Source organism: Peromyscus eremicus, chromosome 13 (genome assembly GCF_949786415.1).
Source record: "Peromyscus eremicus chromosome 13, PerEre_H2_v1, whole genome shotgun sequence".
In the NCBI taxonomy this organism is placed as follows: domain Eukaryota; kingdom Metazoa; phylum Chordata; class Mammalia; order Rodentia; family Cricetidae; genus Peromyscus; species Peromyscus eremicus.
In genome coordinates this window covers 36,098,703-36,118,996 of record NC_081429.1, presented here as the reverse complement: position 1 = coordinate 36,118,996, position 20,294 = coordinate 36,098,703, and the positions used below count along the sequence as shown (strand labels likewise).

The following is a 20,294-nucleotide window of genomic DNA, read 5'->3' as shown; positions in this document are numbered from 1 at the left end:
ACAGGTTCAACCAACTGTACATTTAGAAAAATAAAACTTTATTAAAAAAAAAAGTGAAGGGTGTATGTGTGTAGAGGGGAGTTGGAGAGATGGCCCGGCAGTTAGCGGCACTTGTTGCTCTTGAAGATGACCTGAGTTCAGTTCCCAGCATCCACAGGCTCATAGCCATCCATAATTCCAGTTCCAGGTGATCCAATGCTCTCTTCTGACCTCCAAAGGCATGCACATGATATTCATACGTACATATAAGGAAAACACTCATATGCACACTTGAAAAAAATCTAAATCATTTTTTTTAAAGAGTAAAGGATAGGGGCTGGTAAGATGACTCAGCAGGTAAAGGTGCTTGTCACTGAGCCTGACAATCTGAGTTTAATTTCTGGGACCCACACAGTGGAGGAAGAGAACCAACTCCCACAGGTTGCCTTCTGACTACTACCCAAGCACTGTGTCCTGTTCCCCCATCCTAAATAAATATAGTATAATAAAAAAAATTCTAAAGATAAAGGATGGGGATGATGAAGCATAGCACTCTTCACAAGAAAAGAGGGAGCACTGAGGGCCACAACCTCACATTCTCTGCCTGTTCTCTAATGTCAGCACCACTGCTGCCTGATGCTCTGCCTTTGACCTGGATTCTGAGCCTTTTTCCATATTGTATCGGCCAGCTTGCCTAGTTGCAACCAACTGTGACTTTAAACTGGAGAGGGATTTATGAAAGAAAAGAGTGTATATTTTATGGTATTTTGGGGAGGAATAGAGAGCTAAGACTCATGACCAGCTACCATGACAGTTTCGGTAGCAGAAATAATGACATCATTGAGCACCAAAGCCTCCACACTGAGAAGAACCCCTTAACTCCATTCCGTCCCTTACTTAGAGGTGGTATCCTCTGAGCATATCACTCATTTCTGAATCCATAACTTGTACTAGTGAGTCTTATTGTTGGAACTCAGGTCAGTGTCTTAACCACCTAGCTGCAAGGGAGTCAAGACACATGAGTTTTCTAACTTCTACCTTGGCAAGACAGCACTTAAATGACCAAAACATGAGAAGAGGTTTCAAAGATTTAGGTTGCCATAGATGACAAATATGTTTTTTACTGGTTTAGAGTCTAACGTGTTGGCTCCCAAGACCAAGCCATTATAGGGAATGGCTATAAGAGAAATCCAGCCTATTGAGCTCCTGGCCCAATTGTGGGGAACTCTAAAAACAGTGTACTTGTATCTCCAAGTCTGGATGCCAAAATGGATCAGAGGACACGGTTTGTGGTTGTGTTGCATGTACCAGGAAATCATTCTGGGGCATCGGCATGCAGGTGAGAAGTTCAAATGAGACTGGATTGTGAGGGAGGGTGCGTGGGGGTAGCTGTTGTTTTGAACCTGTCTGTCACTGGCTTCTCCTGCCTTTGCTGTCCCCTTTCCAGTTAACAGTCAGTGAAGGATCTACAGGCTCTGAGCTGGTAGCTGACACACACCAAAGTGGCCATCCTTGGAGCATGCAGGGGCCACTGCTGTCACAGTACCAAAGACTCCCTCAGAACTCACAGTGGGGAACTGATGCAGACAAGAACGCTGGAGGCAGAATGCTAGATCTGCAGGCATAATGAAAGAATACATTATGTCAAGTAGAATGAGCTGGTAGGAAACAAGTGGTAGGTGTCAGCATCTCCTGCTCACGCTGACTCAGAATGAGAGATGAACATGGGCTCATAAAGACCCTTTTTTGGGGTGGGTTGGGGTTTACTTCATTATCCCAGAAATATAGATATAGATATAGATATAGATATAGATATGATAAAGGGAAATGCTTATAGAGTTGAGACTGAAGCTCTTGTCTCTGAGTGGGGTAAGGGTCTCCAAGGGACCAGTTGGGTGTTCCTTTCTAGTGAGAGGAGAACCTATGTTCAACATCCACTCAGGTGTGGGATCTCTAAGGGGCCTTGTGTGTTACAGAGCCCAGTACCCGAGGGCTCCTGGGTTGGCCAAACTCTTCTCTGGCTGTCTCGACATAAAAGTAGCTGATGATTTCCCAGTCTGTGAGGGAGGGTCCAGCACCACGATGCAGTGGATAGAAGGGAGATGAAAGGGACCGTCCTAGAATGTTCCCAACAAGGGATGGCTCCCTTAAGACTTAGTGCCAAGTTAGCTGGCTCAGAAGGAGGAAGGGTTCGGACAACGGGTTACTTCACTGGGGTTGCTGTAATGAAGTATGACAAACTGCTTCTCCACATACTGTGGAGGACAGAAGTCTGAAATCGAGCGTCCCCCAGAGCCAAGTTCTCGCCGAAGATGCTCAGGAAGGACCTGTTCCAGGCCTCTCTCTCTGTTTCTGGAATTGCCTTGGCTCGTGGCAGCACACTGCCAATCTTCACATGGTGTTCTTTCTATGTGTGTCTGTGTCCAAATCTTCCCTTTTTATAGACATGCCATGCTGGATAAGAAAGGAGCCCATGTCACTCAAGTATGGCCTTAACAACTGCGGTGGCTTTATTTCCAAATAAGTGCTCATTCTGAGGTCATGGAAGTTGAGATTTTTGCATATGAGTTTTGAGGGCGGTGGAGAGACACAATTCAACACCAACACGTGGGCCTCATATGCTGACTTTTGGAAGGCAATTCGAATGTTCTGTTTCTGCACAGCTGACGTCCAGCATTGACAACCTTGTTTCATGTTCTCATCCCCCTGTAAACCGGATGATAATGAGAAACCTGGAGTAAATGGCCATGTCTCAGTCACCTTAAATCTGCCAAGGATTTGGTTACCCCAAATTTGTGGATAACCTTCTTCCTAGGCGTACCCTCTGTGGGGGTAACACAGCTTCCTGCATCTCCATGTTCTTAGCTGAAATAATAATAATAGTTCCCTGTGGTGGTTAGTGTTGTTACCTTGATAGCATCTGAAAGCAGAAGGTGGGCCTCTGGGCATGCCTTTGGGGCATTCTCTTTATTGTGTTAATTGATAAAGAAAAACCGACTTTTTGGGGTTTGTTTGCTTTTTGACACAGGGTTTCATTATGTAGCTCTGGCTGGCCTGAAACTGGTGTGTAGACCAGTCTGGCCTTGAAGGCCTTGAACCCATACAGATCCACTTGCCTCAACCTCCTGAGTGCTGAGATGAAAGCCTCATACCAGCACACCACAGTGCCCTGCTCTTGGAAGACCCATCTTAATTGTGGCAGGTCCGTTCTCCGGCCAGGGGATTCTGAACTATGTAAACTGGAAAGGGGGAACCATTCATCTTTGTTTCCCGATTGGAGATGTGATGTGACCAGCTGCGTCAAGCTCCGGTGGCCTTGACTTCCCCAGCATGAAGGATTGTACCCTTAACAGGAAGCTAGAATAAACCCGTTCTCTTTTAAGTTGCTTTTGTTGGAGTATTTTATCACAATAGGAAAGAAACAGGGGCAAGCCTTGATTTGAGGGGGGCGGGGCGCTGCTGAGCACAGGGCTCTGAGCACAAAGTGGGAAGCCAGAAGACAACTTTTCCTCAGCACCCCACAAAGCTCTGTATGTATAATCTCTTTCCTTGGGTGGTGCTGAGATCCTGCAGGGCAGGGGGCAGAGGGGTAACGCAATGCCCCTCTCTCGTCCTTTCCTCTTCTCTTGCAGATCCAGGAGACATTTGTTTCTCCTCCTCCTGGAGCCTGCCTATTCCACCTTCTGCTGACCCTCTGGTCATCCCCTGTTGTCCACTTTCGTTTGTTCTAAGGTACAGGGGCATGGCTTAAGCCGACTGTTATCCAGGGCTTTTATGGGCATGGGTTGTGCTAGGTGCCCAGTTTCAGAGACACCCCGAGAAGAACACACAGGGGTCTAGGTGCTCCTTCCAAAGAGCTCTCTGACCTTGGAAAGTGAGACAGGTCCTCAGCAGCTGGGGAAGTGGAGGCGGGGGCGTGGAAGCTTAGCCACAGGATTTTGGAGTGGTTGGCACAATTGGAATGCCCCTGTTTCAGCTGCCTCTGGCTACAGATGGGTAGATAATGTGCCAAGGTCAAATGTTGGGTGGTGCCCAGCTCCAGAAGCCAGGCCTTTGAAGGGCATCGGCTGAACTGAGACTTGAGGTGTTGATGGCAATTGCTTCCAGGGGTCTGTGATCTCCTGTCCAGGCTGGAGAGGCTTGTATGTGCGGAGGGGGTCTCCTCCAGTGCTCCTGAGGGGAAGGGAGGGGTGGCTAAAAGCAAGGTGGAGGAGTGTGTTTGAGGGATTGTGGGAATTTAGGGCCGTGCACCCGCCCCTCCTCCCCCCGCAATGCGTGGGGCGCTTGGAGAGGGGTCTTGCGGGCAGGTGGGATCCTGCGGGGACCCGAGCGCGGAGTCCGCGCTGGCCCGGGCGGGGTAAGTCAGGGCTCGTCCGCTCCCATTGTGCGGCCGGGCGGCGGCTGGCCGATCGAGCCAAGCGCTAGGAGGTGGAGCCGTGGGCTGCGGGCTCCGGCGCCTGCGTCCAACCCGGCCGGGCTCTGCGCGGCGAGAGGCCGGACGGGAACCCGGCAGCCGCGCCCCGGAGCGAGCGGGGAGGGACATGGGGCGCGGCGGCTCTCCCAGGCCCCGCAGGTTCCGGAGCCCCGAGGTACTTAAGGGCGAGGCGTGGGCCCCGGGCCGGGTGGGGACATCGGGCTGACCCGAACCGGGCTGGGCCTCGGAAGGGAGAGCGGGCTGGACACTGGGATGTAGTTCCCTGGAGGGGGCCCACTAGCCTGAATCTTGACCCCGCCTTCCTCCCCCAGGGCTCCCAAAGAGGTCTCCGCAGCGCCCCCTTCTTCTCACCCAGGGTTTGGGTCCTATAGTGATTGAGAGACTCCTAAGTCTTCAGCCCTACTATGGCTAATGGGGTGATCCCACCGCCCGGGGGCGCCTCCCCCCTACCCCAGGTGACTGATGCGTGGAGGGTGGGGTGGGGGAGGAGGGGCAGGATGGGTGGTGTGCCCTCTGGCTGACCCTGGGACCACCAGATCCGGGCATGGAGTTGTACTGGTGGTGTGGAGGAAGAGGGGGTCTGGTACTACTTCACGCATCCGTAGCTGGTGCTCCCAAGGCCTGGGGAAGCCCTCAGAGGGTGTTTTGGGGATGTTGATGCAGGCAAGGGTGAGGTTGTTGGGAAGGTTGAAGTATGGAGTTGGGAGTGGTGGTGGGTGTTCACGAACTAGGGGTCCTTAGGAGAGGCTGTCTGGCCTGCAGGTCCGGGTGCCCTTGGAGGAGCCCCCCCTGGGTCCAGACGTAGAAGAGGAGGATGATGACTTGGGCAAGACCTTGGCTGTGAGCAGGTTTGGGGACCTCATCAGCAAGACCCCGGCCTGGGACCCTGAGAAGCCTAGCCGCAGCTACAGCGAGCGGGACTTTGAGTGTGGGTAGCCTGGGGACCCCTAGTGCGGCAGCCTTCACCACCATCACCTTCATTGCCACCATTACTGCGCTCACCTCCGGCTTGATCACTCAGCGCCATCCTGTGCTGGACGCTGTGCTGGGCCACCATGCCGTGTTAAGTCATCATCCTGCCTTCCACACCATCACCTGTGTCACCCGTCAGGGGAGCTGGAGGGGAGATGGGCTTGAGGCTCCCTCTGTGACCTTCATCATCCACTCTGGCCCCACTCACTCTCTGCTCTACCATATCCCCTGGTGTGTCTTCCCTCAGCTTCTGGTTCTCTTCTGTGTCACATCCCCTACTCCCTTCTGCGACTTCTCCCTCTCTGTCACCCTTGACCCCACTCTACCAGGCCTCACCAATGACAGGAGCATGGACGCAGTAGTTGGGAGGGGCTCTAGAGGAAGGATTAGGGTGCCCTTGTTTGAGACCTTGAGCTAGAATAAGGTGTGTGCTCCTTAGTGGGGAAGGGGGGGAGCCCTACTCTGCTTCAGGGGTCTCAACCAACTCTCCTGCACCCCCAGTTCACCGGCACACATCCCACCACACCCATCACCCGCTCTCAGCCCGCCTGCCTCCACCCCACAAGCTGCGTCGACTGCCCCCCACCTCTGCTCGGCACACCAGGAGGAAGAGGAAGAAGGAGAAAACCTCTGCTCCCCCTTCAGAAGGGACACCCCCTATCCAGGAGGAGGGGGGAGCTGGAGCAGATGAGGAGGAGGAGGAAGAAGAGGAAGAGGAAGGAGAGTCCGAGGCAGAGCCTGTGGAACCTCCACCCTTGGGGCCCCCACAGAAAGCAAAGGTAGGGTCTACTCATTGAAGGAGGGTTGGCTGGCCAAGGGGTTGGTACAGAGCCGGTGCAGGACGCGATAAGGTGGCCGCTGGGAGGTAAGTCTGTCCATGTGTGTCCACAGTTCTCCATTGGAAGTGATGAGGATGAGAGCCCGGGCCTTTCTAACAAGGTTGCCTGTACCAAGGCCCTGCCTTCTGTGGGCCTGCACTCTGACCAGAGCCCCCAGCGCTCCGGCAGGTACTGGTCCCAGCTCCCTGGACCCAGCTAGCGCTCATGGAGCAGAACCCACTGCAGTCCAGAGCAGCTGGCCCAAGTCCCTGGCACCTGATTCTTAACCCTGAATAGTGTCCCTAGGTGTGACCTGGAAAGTGAAGAATGGGATGGGAGCTTCATCTGTCTCCGGGTTTCCAGGTGGGAGGGAGCAAGAGAGGAGAAAAGAAAGAGTTGAGCCAGAGGTCAAGGGTCCTCTAGACCTGAAGTGTTGGTGAAGAGGAAGGGGTACAGGTAGACGAGATGAGCCAGCAGCGGGAAGGATGGGCATGTTGGGGAAAGGGGGCCTGTGTATTCACTCTGGCTCCTGAGACCAAGGAAGTAACAGGAACCCACTAGCTTAGCCAGCTCCTTCCTTGCCTCTCTCCATCAAACCTAAGGCTCATGTTGCTTCCTTAGCTCTCCCAGCCCCCGAGCCCGGACTTCCAGAATCTCTACAGAGAAGACCCGGCCCTGGAGTCCATCAGCCAGCTATGATCTGCGGGAGCGGTTGTGCCCGGGCAGTGCCCTGGGCAACCCTGGGCCAGAGCAGCGGGTGCCCACTGATGAGGCTGAGGCCCAAATGCTGGGTTCTGCAGATCTGGATGACATGAAGAGTGAGTGGACCTTGAAGAGTCCCCCCACCCCCCAACCTGGGGCTTAGTCCTTTGCACGGTGCCTCAGTGGCAGAGGGAGCTTCGTCTCACAAAGCTAACTCTCTTCCAGAGCTGTTTCCCTCTGTGTCACTCACGAGTGCTCTCTGAGTCACACTATTGCATAAAAGAGCCCTCTTCCTCATGTACTCTTGGAGGGAAGCTCTCTTGAGACCTCACTGCTCTGTAAACTCTACTTTCACCCACCTGCCTGGAGGCTGAGGACTGAGCCGCACCACCAGGCTCTGCTTCTCCCCAGGCCAGGCCTGCCACTGCCCTTATTCCTTCCTACCACCCTTGGCCTGGCCTGGCTGTGATCTCGGCACATTCCTTCCATCTTATCAGTGCCTGGCTTTGGTGCCACCTGTCATCACCCATGGGGCTCTGTGCCCAGGCTAGGGGCATCACTGGTCTCCCTCCCCCTCCTCCTCCTCCTCCTAAGATTCACAGGGTGTGGGCGGGGGCAGAGGTGGGGGGAGTTAGGGCTTTGAGCTAATACGTCATGGAAAGTTGCCAGGGCCTGAGGACAGGGACAGGAACAATCCGATGGCAGCGGGATTGGGGGGGGGGTCATAGGGAGGGTGTATTTACAGATCCAGGGTGGGAGCTGGTAGCAGCAGAAATAGACTTGGGGGACCAGGAAAATTGGGAGCAGGAAACCTTACCACCTCCAGCTCCGTGTGGGCAAAGGCTGTTCCTGCAGGAGGCTCCCACCTCTTGGGACATCCAGGGTTCTGGGAAGGATCAGGGGCTGAGGCCTTGGCCACCAGGGGAATGACGAGCGTGCTGGACAAGGTCATGGAGCCCAATGGGGCTCTGAGTCCTGGGCCCAGGGACACTGAGGACCAGGGCCCTGGGAAGAATCCAGTTCCCGGCTCTGGTGACTTGCCGGCCTCAGAGGATTTGGAAATGTTTGTATTGGACTTTGAAGACTATGGCCTGTGGGAGCCCATGAGGGGCCACCCGAGCCCCCTGGCAGGGGTAGCTGCTTGTGAGTAACTGGGCAGCCAGCCTGTCCCCAGCTGTTCGCCTGGGCAGGGCAAGTGGGAGGATGACCAGGCAGCCGTGCAGAAGCCTGTTGGATGGGTACTAGTGGGGCTGGGATTCGGGTGTTGTAGATTTGGGGGAGCCAGGTGTCTAGGGCAGTGGGTGTGGTAGGGGCTTCAGGGTCTGGATGGGGCTGAAGACATAAGCTGGGATCTGCTTTTAGTTGTGGCTCGGTCCGTGGTACAAGGTGGCTCTGTACTGTGTCTTTCCACTTCCTGAGAGTCAGTCTCCAGCTCTGGGAAGTGGCCACCTGGATTATGTGGTCTGTCATAACAACCGGGTGGACTTGGTGGGTACAACAGGGACCCGGTGCGTGTGGGCCGTGTAAGTCAGACCCAGAGATGGATCCTTGGGGCCTTGTCCACAGGCCATCGGCTGGAGGACAACCCTGGTGTGAGGAGACACTTAGTGAAGAAACCATCCCGGATACAGGGTGGGAGAGGCAGCCCCAGTGGCCTGGCTCCCATCCTGCGCAGGAAGAAGAAGAAAAAGAAGTTGGATCGGAGGCCTCATGAAGTATAGTAGCCTGCGGGTGTTGGCCTTGGGGATCCAGTTTTCCTCTCCTGACAGCCCTAACCCTGGCAGCCTCCGGGCCCTCACCTTGATACCCACTGCAGGTGTTTGTGGAGCTGAATGAGCTGATGTTGGACCGTAGCCAGGAGCCACACTGGCGGGAGACGGCGCGATGGATCAAGTTCGAGGAAGATGTGGAGGAGGAGACGGAGCGCTGGGGGAAACCCCATGTTGCTTCCCTCTCCTTCCGGAGCCTGCTGGAGCTCAGGAGGACCATTGCCCAGGGTAGGGCTCCTCAGTCTGGCCTGAGCCACTGGGACCCTCTCCCCACCATAGCTCAGCCTGTGTTGGGCTGCCCGGTTCCCTGGGACCACTCTGGGAGTTCTGAGGGAGCAGGGCTGTGGATTCCACCTGGGGGCACAATGGACCTTCTAGCTACCTGCACTCTAAGCCAAGACTCGCCCCCATTGGCCCCTCTTTTGCTCTGCTTTCATGTCCTCCCCCAGCTGCCTGTGAAGTGTGTTATCTGCTGTAGGACACTGGCACTCAGCTGATGTTTGCATATTTGCCTGCCCTTGGGGAGCGAGGCTGTGGGGTGGGTCTCCTGTCTGGCAGGACGGCTCCTCCTCTTATTGTGTCCTAGGAGCGGCTCTCCTGGACTTGGAGCAGACCACCCTGCCGGGCATCGCTCACCTTGTGGTGGAGACCATGATTGTATCTGACCAGATCCGGCCTGAGGACCGGGCCAGTGTCCTACGGACTCTGCTCCTGAAACACAGGTGTGAGGCGCTGGGAAGAGGGCTCTGTCTGCTTCGGCTGTCCTTCTGGGAGCGTTGCCTCTTCTGAAAGGGTCTCAGTCTGAGCATGCGTCCTTAACGCGCTTCTGTCTTTCTATAGCCTCAACCAATAGAAAGCTCTTACGTTAAGGAAAAGGGCTGGAGGCTGTGGTCCCCTCATGTCTCACCTCCTTGTGACCTCGGTCTAACATAAGCCTCTCCAACTGACCTTGTCTCCTTCTTTAGCCATCCCAATGATGACAAGGACAGTAGCTTTTTCCCTCGGAATCCATCCAGCTCCAGTGTGAACTCAGTCCTGGGCAATCACCACCCAACCCCTAGTCATGGCCCTGATGGTGCGGTACCCACCATGGCTGATGACCCAGGGGAGCCAGCCCCGCTGTGGCCACATGACCCGGATGCCAAGGAGGTCAGTGACCTTGTCTAACTTGGGCCTGGGAACTTAGAAGATGCCCCGTTTAGTTGAGATTGGGAAGGTCGGATACCTGGCACGGTGCCGAGCATGCCGTGGGTCTGTGGGTGGCACACACAAGGACTCCCTGTGCTGGCAATACAGGGTTTTGGTGTGGTGATGTGCCTGACCCATGGCAGCCATGCAGCTGATAAAGCTGAGGTGGGCTAGGGCATCGAGGAGGGTGCAGGACCCTTCTAAGAGGCTGGGGAGAGAGGAAACAGGGCCCAGACTTAGGGCTGGGGCAAGGGGTGGGAGGGCCTGCCGTGGCCTCCAGGCTGGGTCCCAGCACTATTCCAGTTCTGCGTCCTCAGAAGCCCCTCCACATGCCCGGAGGAGATGGTCACCGGGGGAAAAGCCTGAAACTGCTGGAGAAGATCCCCGAAGACGCTGAGGCTACTGTTGTGCTTGTGGGTAAGGAGGGCTGGGTGCCGGGGATGGGGTTTGCTGAGTGCCCTCTCCTGTGGTCTGTTCCCCTGGACCTCTGGAGGAAGTTACTGTTGAGTCCTTTCTTCCCCGTTCCTGCCTGCTTCCATCCCATCCCATTCCGCCGTGAACTACTGCTAGTTTAATATAGCACCGCTGTAGGAAGTAGGAAGAAAGCAGTCTTTTTTTTTTTTTTTTTTTTTTTTTTTTTTTGGTTTCTCTGTGTAGCTTTGCGCCTTTTCCTGGAACTCACTTGGTAGCCCAGGCTGGCCTCGAACTCACAGAGATCCGCCTGGCTCTGCCTCCCGAGTGCTGGGATTAAAGGCGTGCGCCACCACCGCCCGGCAGAAAGCAGTCTTTATGTGCAAGCCTTAATTCCCCCCTATGGGTAACTGTTAGGTGACTATAAACATGGAGGTGGACAGGGGGCTTTTAGAGCTGAGTTGCAATGCCCAGCTGCCCCACTGTACAGAAGAACCCGGGTCTCCCTTCCAGGGCCTGCCTCGACTCTTCCCCCCTTGTCCATCACTGCCTCTTCTTCCTCTAGGCTGCGTGCCTTTCTTGGAGCAGCCCGCAGCAGCCTTTGTGCGGCTCAGCGAGGCTGTTCTCTTGGAGTCTGTGCTCGAGGTCCCCGTACCTGTCCGCTTCCTCTTTGTGATGCTGGGGCCCCGCCACACCAGCACCGACTATCACGAGTTAGGACGCTCCATTGCCACCCTCATGTCTGACAAGGTTAGTCCGATCACCTGGGATGTGAGGCCTGTCCTCCTGGGACCTGCTTGTCCCTTAGCCGTTTCTAACTGCGTCGGGAGTGGAGTTGGCGAGCCGTCAGCCCAGGGTCGAAAACAGAACCCTGGGCTGTGCCTGGAAAAGAATGGTAACAGAACAGCCCACACTCAGTGCCTTGGATGTAGTAGGAGATGTGGACTGAAGGGTTGGGGGTGCTGACCATGACTGGCCTCGGATAGGAGGGTCTCCTAGCCGAGTTGATGTCTGAGGTGCTCATTAGCCTGTAGGAGATGGGCACTGCCCAGTCAGATATGTTCTAGAGTTTCCCTCCTAGACTGTCCTGGTGCATATGGCTGCCTGTCTTCCCCACACTACCTCTGTGACCCAATGCCACCTCTCTGAAATCTTCTTCCTGGGCTCTCTTGGCCCATCCCTGAGAGCCAAACTCTCTTCCCAGCTGTTTCACGAGGCTGCCTACCAGGCAGATGACCGGCAGGACCTTTTGGGTGCCATCAGCGAGTTCTTGGATGGCAGCATCGTGATACCCCCATCGGAGGTGGAGGGCCGTGACCTACTACGCTCCGTGGCTGCCTTCCAGCGCGAGCTCCTGAGGAAGCGGCGGGAGCGGGAACAGACCAAAGTGGAGATGACCACCCGGGGGGGCTATGTGGCCCCTGGCAAAGGTTAGACCCCGGCCCAGTCCTGACTCTCTGAGTCCTTTGTGTCCTTCCCACCCCTGCCCGCAATGCTGTGGGGGATGCAGCCAGGGCTTCCAGACAGGAAGGAGTGGCCTGTGTTCCATCCGCGTCTTGCTCCCTTCCCCAGAACTGTCCCTGGAGATGGGGGGCTCCGAGGCAACCTCTGAAGATGATCCCCTGCAGCGGACAGGCTCAGTGTTTGGGGGGCTAGTGCGGGATGTGAAGCGCCGGTACCCACACTACCCCAGTGACCTGCGGGACGCACTACACTCCCAGTGTGTGGCGGCTGTGCTCTTCATCTACTTTGCAGCCCTCAGCCCTGCCATCACCTTTGGGGGGCTGCTAGGTGAGGCTCCTGGGGTCACTGTGGGGGCCAGATGTCACCTGCAAGGCTATGTGGTTCGTATCACTTAGCGGGGTGATGGGCAGAGGGGATAGGGAAGCTGCAACCCCTTGCTGGATCAGAAAACCCCAGCGATCTCTTTGTTTTGGGGGCTAAAAAACGAGGGGTACAAGGACAGGATTGCTGTGGTCTCCTGGGGAGTGTGGCCTTGTCTGTCATTCTGGGAGCTGTTCTGCTCTTGCTGGGGAGCTAGATGAGGGAGGGACTGGACAGGAAGAGCCAGGCTACGGCCACCTCCTGACCCCTTTCCACCGCAGGAGAGAAGACGGAGGGGCTAATGGGCGTGTCGGAGCTGATCGTGTCTACAGCTGTGCTTGGGGTCCTCTTCTCTCTGCTGGGGGCCCAGCCACTGCTCGTGGTGGGCTTCTCCGGACCTCTGTTGGTCTTTGAAGAAGCCTTCTTCAAGGTGAAGCCTGCTCCCTACCCCAGGCACTGCCCCTCCTGCCCACCCTTGTCAGCCCCTCATCCGGGTGTCCAGGAGCTGGGTCTCTGCACTCTGTCCCTTCTTGGAGTCCACCCCTGTTCAACCCACAGGCACCAGCTCCGGGGCAGATGGGCCCCCTGTCGGTAACCACCCTCCTTACTATCTCCAGTTCTGCCGAGCTCAGGACCTGGAATACCTCACTGGTCGAGTGTGGGTGGGCCTCTGGCTGGTGGTCTTCGTCCTGGCCCTGGTGGCTGCAGAGGGCAGCTTCCTGGTCCGCTACATCTCGCCCTTTACCCAGGAGATCTTCGCTTTCCTCATTTCGCTCATTTTCATCTATGAGACTTTTCACAAGCTCTACAAGGTGTGGCAGTTCTCGGAGGGTGGGTAGGGATAGGGAGGTGGCGCCCTAGGGAGGCCTGGAGCTTGCCGAGAGCAAGGTATAGGGAGAGGGGTTTCATTTGAGAGCATGTGTGTGTGTGTGTGTGTGTGTGTGTGTGTGTGTAGGTTAGGGACACCAGGGCTGGGTTTTCCATCTGCCTGTGGAGAGTGAGGCATCCTCTTCTCCACACACAGGTGTTCACAGAGCATCCTCTGCTGCCATTCTACCCACCGGAGGGGGCCCTGGAGGGGACCCTGGAGACTGGCTTGGAACTGAATAGTAGTGCCCTGCCCCCCACAGAGGGACCGCCGGGCCCAAGGAATCAGCCCAATACGGCTCTGTTGTCCCTCATCCTCATGCTGGGGACTTTCCTCATCGCCTTCTTCCTGCGCAAGTTCAGGAACAGCCGCTTCCTGGGAGGCAAGGTACCCCTGTCTCCCTTGATTCCTGTGTCCCAGCTAGGCTCAGCTCCTGAGAGTCTTCCTCCTGCCCCCTCCCGGCCAACAAGACAGTAGTGTCACCCAGCTGTGGCTGGGACACGGGAGAGCCACCTAGAGGGACATCTTGGGGTACTTCTCAGATTGGCCCCAGAAATGGTTGGGCGTGTCTCCCGACCCTCATCCTCTGGCCGCCCTTGGCAGGCTCGACGCATCATTGGGGACTTCGGCATTCCCATTTCCATCTTGGTGATGGTCCTGGTGGACTACTCCATCACAGACACCTACACGCAGGTGAGTGTGTCCCACCTGAGTGGGCACTGCAGATCCCCACCAGCCCCAGCTTCTAGAGCAGGGCTACAGCCCAACTCTCCTGGTGACAAGCAGTTAGGCCGCATCAGGGGGCTGCTGTGATGTTCAGCCCAGCGGGGGTTATCCAGGGTGTCTGAACTGTGTATGATCCCAAGTGGGAGGAACTTGGAAGTGGGCTGGTGCCGAGTACCAGGTCTCCCCACAGCTGTGGAGTTAGGGGGAAAGTCCCATTGCTATGTCCTCTGCCAGCCCCGGGAGGAGCAGTGACGAAAATGAGTTTCACCAGCTCCCTAGAGTTCTGGGGACTCTGTGGTAGGAACAGCTTCAGCGTGCACCTCTTGTATGGGAAGCCTCAGTCTCTGGCCTTCCCACGTCTTCTTTCCCGCCATGCAGAAGCTGACGGTGCCTACAGGGCTCTCAGTGACTTCGCCGCATAAGCGCACGTGGTTCATCCCACCCTTGGGCAGCGCCCGCCCCTTCCCGCCGTGGATGATGGTGGCCGCTGCTGTCCCTGCACTCTTGGTCCTCATCCTGATATTCATGGAGACACAGATCACTGCGTGAGAGGGCCTGGAGAGGGAAGGGGAGATGGAGGGATGGCTCAGTTTCAGGGTGAAGGCAGGGCTATCTTATCCGTGGAGGGGTGCCCCGTGGCAGGCTGCGAGGTGTTTGTTGGGATCCGGCAGGAGTGAGGAGGAGGAGGAGGAGGGGGTGGAGGAGCTAGAGCAACAGGCAGGAAGAGGCGTGGGCATGTGGGCCCAGGCACGGTTCTCCCGGGATGGTTTGACCTGGTACCGCTCTCACTACCACCCCTGGCAGGGTGGCACTTGGCGGTTCTCAGAATTCTGGCAGGGCGGTTCTCTCACCCAGCAACGCTCACACATTTCTCGTTTTGGTTAAACCCCAAATCACGTGGTCTGATCTGGCATCTGGCTTTTGTGGTGCTTTTAAATGTTCGCAGCATGAGAATTTGGCTCCGATTTCCCGCAGTGTGAGAACTTTAATTTGGGAACGTGAAAGAGGAAGCTGACAGGTCTGGGGAGAGCTGTTGTCTACAGTGCGCCCCCACTCTCCCCCCCCCCCCCCCCACGCCTCAAGCCTTGGGTGACTGTCATGTGCGTTACAGGTCTGCCTGCTGCTAGCTGGCTCCTTCTCTCTTCCCGTTAGGCTCATTGTCAGCCAGAAGGCACGGAGGCTACTCAAGGGTTCGGGCTTCCATCTTGACCTGCTTTTGATCGGCTCCCTGGGCGGCCTCTGCGGGTTGTTCGGATTGCCCTGGCTGACGGCTGCCACGGTCCGCTCGGTCACCCACGTCAACGCGCTGACGGTCATGCGCACGGCCATCGCGCCTGGCGACAAGCCCCAGATCCAGGAGGTTCGGGAGCAGCGGGTCACCGGCGTGCTCATTGCCAGCCTTGTGGGTGAGCATGGAGTCTTCCCACGGACTTGTTCTCTTGGGCCCGGTGGCTTGAAATCCTCACGACCCTGGGCTGGACCCTCCTGAATCTGCAGGAGCCTCACGCTTAGCTCCCCCTCGGGTCTCCAACCTGTCAGCCAGCGGACACTCTGGGAGCTCTTCCCTGCTTTCCGTTTGTCCTGCTCCGTCTCTCTTTGTGAGGCCCAGATTGGTCAGATGCATCTTGTTCCCTTACCAGGCAGGCCCTTTGTCCGGGCAGGACAGGGCACAGGGTGAGGCAGATCTGTGTCACCTCCTCCAGGCCTGTCTATCGTCATGGGGGCTGTGCTGCGCCGGATCCCATTGGCTGTGCTCTTCGGGATTTTCCTGTACATGGGGGTCACGTCACTGTCTGGTATCCAATTGTCCCAACGTCTGCTGCTCATTTTCATGCCAGCAAAGCACCATCCTGAGCAGCCGTACGTGACCAAGGTCAGGCCCGGATGCATGGAGCTGGGGATATGCAGGATGATGGGAGGGGGTCTGGAGGGGCTGCCCAGCTAGAGATGAAAGGGACGAATGAGAGGATGACCGGGCCCTGGAGAGCCACGTTCCCATAGGTGTGGGTGGGGGCAGAGTGGCCACCGTGTAATGAGACCGAGCCTGTACCCCAGGTGAAGACGTGGCGGATGCACATGTTCACCTGCATCCAGCTGGGCTGCATCGCTCTTCTCTGGGTGGTCAAGTCAACGGCGGCCTCACTGGCCTTTCCTTTCCTGCTCTTGCTCACGGTGCCTCTGAGGCGTTGCCTTTTGCCCCGGCTCTTCCAGGACAGGGAGCTGCAGGCGGTAAGGGATGATGGCTTGGGGTGGCAGGATTAAGGCAGATGGATGCTGGACTTAGATACCCAGGTTCCAGTTTATAAAGTCCAGACTACCTGTTGGGGTGTGCGAACTTGGGAAAGTTATTGGCTGTTCTGAAATGCTGTTTTCGCCAGTATAATGGGCTCGGAGATGCTGTCATAGAACTTTCGGGAGATTTAAATATGAATCTAGGTAAGGCTGTTGATGTAAGGCTTCGGAAAGAACAAGACAGGGCTGCTGTGGACAGCTGTGTAGAACGAAAACACCTGGCCGTGGGCTGTGTATGGGTTGGCATAGCCCAGACATCAGTCCTGAGCCCTGTTTCTGTCAGCGATAGGAAAGGATAGCTTGTTGCTATTCTTTAAATTTTTTCTTTCATTTTCTTTCGTTTTTTAAAATGTATTTTATGTGTATGTGCTGAGGTCAGAGGGCAGCCTTCAGGAGTTGGTTCTCTCTTTCCACCATGTGGGTCCTGGGGATTGAATTTAGGTCGTCAGACTTAGTGGCAAGTGCCTTTATCTGCTGAGTCATCTCACTGTTCCGTTTTTTGCAATTCTTGAATGCTCAGATATGGGGTACAGAAGTGCCGTGATCCTAGGAATGAGCATCCTATGTCATAGTTGCCAATGTATTGGTGTGATTTGGATGTTCTGGGTGACCCGGTAATGAAGGCTTTGGCCGGGGAAGTACTTCAAGCTGGGGTCCCTGAGCAGGGGGATGAGATGTTTAGAAGAGGCTGTGAGGAACAGAAGGAGACATCTATGCCCCCCTGCCTTTCCCAACCCTGTGCTCCCTTCTGCAGCTGGACTCCGAAGACGCCGAGCCAAACTTTGATGAAGATGGCCAGGATGAGTACAATGAGCTGCACATGCCGGTGTGACCCTCAAGATGTTGCCCCTCAGAGACCCCACCTTGGTGACTCACAGACCCTAAGAGCCCAGCACCAGGGCCAGGCACTCCTCGGGACCCAGGGATGTGCCCTGAGTCACTGCCCATGCCAGGGCAGTGGCCCCTCGACTTTCACAGACTAGACGGCACAGGCTTTGAAGTCATTATACCACACTCCTTGTCTCGTGTCTGCTTCATTTTCTTGGTGCCACCTGTGGCTTCCCAGGCCACATTTACCTATCTGAAATATTATCAGGGTCATCCAAACTGGAAGAGGTTTGAAGCAAGGGACAGAGGCCTCGAGGGGGAGGGGTAGATTCAAGACTGCAGAAAGTTCAAGGTGGGCCTCACCGTTCCCTCCTCAGCTCCCTTGAGTAGAGCCAGAAGAGCAGGAGGTTCAAGGTCGATCGGGGATCACATGCCCATTAATCTAGCCCCAGATTAGAAAGGCGGAGAGGACAGGAAGGCATCGCTTCCCCTTAGCCACTAGGGAAATCAGGGTGACTTTGGTCCTGTGGGGCTACAAAGCTGAGTGGAAACTGTGCATCTAGGGAGCAGGAATAGCAGCCCAACCCCCTAGACGCCGGGACGGCGCGCAGGGTTTGGGGCCTCCCGGACGGACCATTTTAGAGTCTCCTGGTTGAAGAGTGAAGCGGTTCTAGGATTCCTGAAGCCGCTCCGTGTGCAACAGTCTGTTTTGCCAGAAATAACCTGGGAGGCCTTGCGGAGGGTGGAAACGGGACCCGTTGCGTCACGGTTGCTAGGTAACCAGAAGCCTGATGCAGCCTGCCCACCTTGTGTAGCCCTCTGGTGGTGGTTTTTACACACTGCATGGTCTGTGGACTGAGCAGGAGTAAGGCTGCCACCTGGCGGATCCGATTTGATCCCAGGCTTAGTTTCCAGAGGGTTCTGGGAGGTTCTTGGAGGTCTGTAGCTCCAAGCATCCAGGTAATGACCCCTTAGCTTCACACGGCCCTTTCCCTCTGGAGCTTGCTCTGTACCCCTATAGTTTGACCTCTCCGTTTCTGCCATGTGTTCAGGCCTACAGCCAGCGCCTGAGGCAGGGGACACAGAACAGTTGGGATGTTCGTTGTGTTCCTAAGTCAGTGCAGAGTAGAGCTAGCAGTGCTGGGCTGCCATCACGTTTTAAGCATTTCATCCCGGTTGTCCACACACCCTTGGTCTCTGACGCTGTCAGGACCTTTGACTGGCTCCTTTAGCCCCTGTGACGACGACAAAACCTCGTTAGATGGACCGTGACAAGGTAGAATGTCAAAATTCTCTGCCGCGGAGCAAAACAAGGGTTTCACACACAGAGAGGGCGTGGCCTTCTTCCAGGCAGGCTTGGCTGACAGGCTTCATGTGAAAACCCACTTTTTTTTTTCCCAGCCTGGAGCCCTTTCTGGGTATTGGCTGCTGGCTGGCTCTACTGTTGTGGGGATTCCATACACCTCGGGAAGGAGCCTGTTTTTCCCAGGACCCCTCTGCTGCAAGTGAGAAGAAGTGGGGTTCACATGGAAATGAGTCCTAGTCAAGGTCAGCAGCAGGTGAGAAACGATGATGTCCGCTAAAGTGAGGAGACCCAGACGCCTCACAACAAAAGGTGACAGCAACCTAAATGTAGAAGTCAGACAGCCAGGACACCTGATATCACCTAATATGGAAAGGAGACTGGAGCTGTAGGGTATGAGCTGCAGTTTAGGAGGTCAAGCCTGAGGTGGGCCTGACAGAAGATGGAATTCCGTGGTGGGTGCCTGGGCAGGGCGTGAGCAGACCCATGGCGTTTTCCTAACAACCCGAAAACGTCACCAGGAAGGGTGCCGTGGGTGACAGGAATGGTGACCAGGCTGATTCTGTAAGAGACAGGGCATGATGAGACTCATTACATCCAGGCTTGGGGCGGGGTGCCTAGAGTGAATGCCATTTGAGGACGTTTGGAATTTGTCCCAAAGCCTTGGTAGTCCCCATGTGTCCGCTGACCTTTCTTTGACTGGGCCTTTGGCCATACCCTCTCAAGGGCTTGGGACCTTTGAGGATATTTTTAAGGCATAGAGGGGAGTCAGTAGAGAGGCGCCCCATCCCAATGGCACAGTTTAAGAGCAGGGAAGAGGTGGATATTACAAGACAGGTGTTGTGAAGTATGGTCCTCCAAACAAAACAGCCACCATGATAAGCTGTGCCTGTTAGCAGGAGACATCAGGAGAGGCCTTCGGACTGTTGACATTTCCTCAGAAGGGGGCTGGGGAAGGATCATTAGACTCTCACTCGAGATTCTAGCCTCTCCTTAAGCCATTTTTATGCATTTCTGCGTTGATTGCACATGGTGTGTCCTGGACACGGGCCCTCAGGGTCTTGGGAGCTGCTAGACTGACTAGCTGCTAAAGTATGTGTTCTGGGAAAGGTCACCAGAGGGTGCTTCATTTATTTGACTATGGGGAAGCCATCACCCATGTTGGGTGAAGATTTTCCAGTGTGGCTGCTTTGGGACAGTCACCCACATTCCTCTAGTCCCCTGCCCACGCTCTGTGACAATAATAAACTCACGAGTTCCCCAGCATGAACTTTGATGGGATTGTACTTCAGTTTGTGGTTGGGACCTTTTAAGGAGGGGGGTAGGCTTTATGTCTCTTCACAGAAGGAATTCTCCCACCAGGTAACGAGAAATGGAGTAAAGGCCATGGTATATTTAAACAACCAGCCCTGCTGTTGACTGATTTGGTTTGGAAAGGGAGTAGGCATGTGCAAAGTGTTGGGGTGTGCGGGGCGCTTCCAGTCGGGACATATTCCTGTCACACATTCTGCTCTTTTCCTTTGTAGCTTTCAGAGGGCAGATTTTGGCCACACCTTGGGCAAGTGCCCAGACTTTTCATTATCTCTGGACGGACAAGTTCAAGCCCATTGCCCGTCCAGAGTTCCAGCTCCTTCTTTTGCTTTGTACGAAGAAGGTGGCTGGCGCTGCCCTGTTCCCTACTGAGGATCCCAGCTCACTTCAGACAGCCGAGGCCTTTCTGACAGCTTCTGGCTGTCAGAGCTTGTGGACCATCTGCTCACACTGCCCCACACCCCCTCCTTTAGGGTCCAGAAGCTGGCAATATTATGTACCATTTGGCAGGCCAGGTGACATCTCTTCTTGTAACGTATCAGGTGACTCAAACAGTCATCATAGCTGTTGACACTTGGCACTCTCGAGGGGAATTCTAAGCAGCAGAAGCAAGACTCAAGGGCACCTGTACCAAGCACTACCTACTCGGCTCTCAATGAAGCCATTGCTGAGAACCGGCAAAAACAGGTTCTGGCAGTGCCTACCAGTGGCCTGAATCCAAGGTGGCAAATTAGGAAATGCAGAGTGAGGAATTTGGTTCCCAGATAAATTATTCAATCGTTTGAATTTGATCCATCATATGTCTCATCCATTGTGGAAAAAAAAATATGCAGCCTCCAATATTCATAGGATTTATGTTCTGTGAGAA

General features: G+C 55.3%; 1 protein-coding gene across 7 annotated transcripts; it reads left to right on the top strand.

Moving 5' to 3' along the window:
* The first annotated feature begins 3,607 nt into the window (after positions 1-3,607).
* On the top strand, positions 3,608-17,010 carry Slc4a3 (solute carrier family 4 member 3). Of its 7 annotated transcripts, none has more exons than XM_059278000.1 (23): positions 3,608-3,711; positions 4,726-4,869; positions 5,156-5,342; positions 5,888-6,165; positions 6,278-6,393; positions 6,826-7,022; positions 8,473-8,621; positions 8,723-8,903; positions 9,262-9,397; positions 9,641-9,824; positions 10,181-10,280; positions 10,840-11,024; positions 11,479-11,704; positions 11,847-12,065; positions 12,380-12,528; positions 12,716-12,910; positions 13,123-13,353; positions 13,570-13,659; positions 14,071-14,237; positions 14,845-15,098; positions 15,396-15,565; positions 15,748-15,921; positions 16,739-17,010. In XM_059278000.1, the coding sequence occupies exons 2-23, from the start codon at positions 4,819-4,821 to the stop codon at positions 16,814-16,816; spliced, it is 3,717 nt and encodes a 1,238-aa protein (XP_059133983.1). In that variant the 5' UTR covers positions 3,608-3,711; positions 4,726-4,818; the 3' UTR covers positions 16,817-17,010. The 7 variants fall into 7 exon arrangements, with proteins under 7 accessions (XP_059133983.1, XP_059133984.1, XP_059133981.1 ...); XM_059278001.1 differs by lacking the exon at positions 3,608-3,711 and adding an exon at positions 3,794-3,862; XM_059277998.1 differs by lacking the exon at positions 3,608-3,711 and adding an exon at positions 3,800-4,121.
* Positions 17,011-20,294: the final 3,284 nt, after the last annotated feature.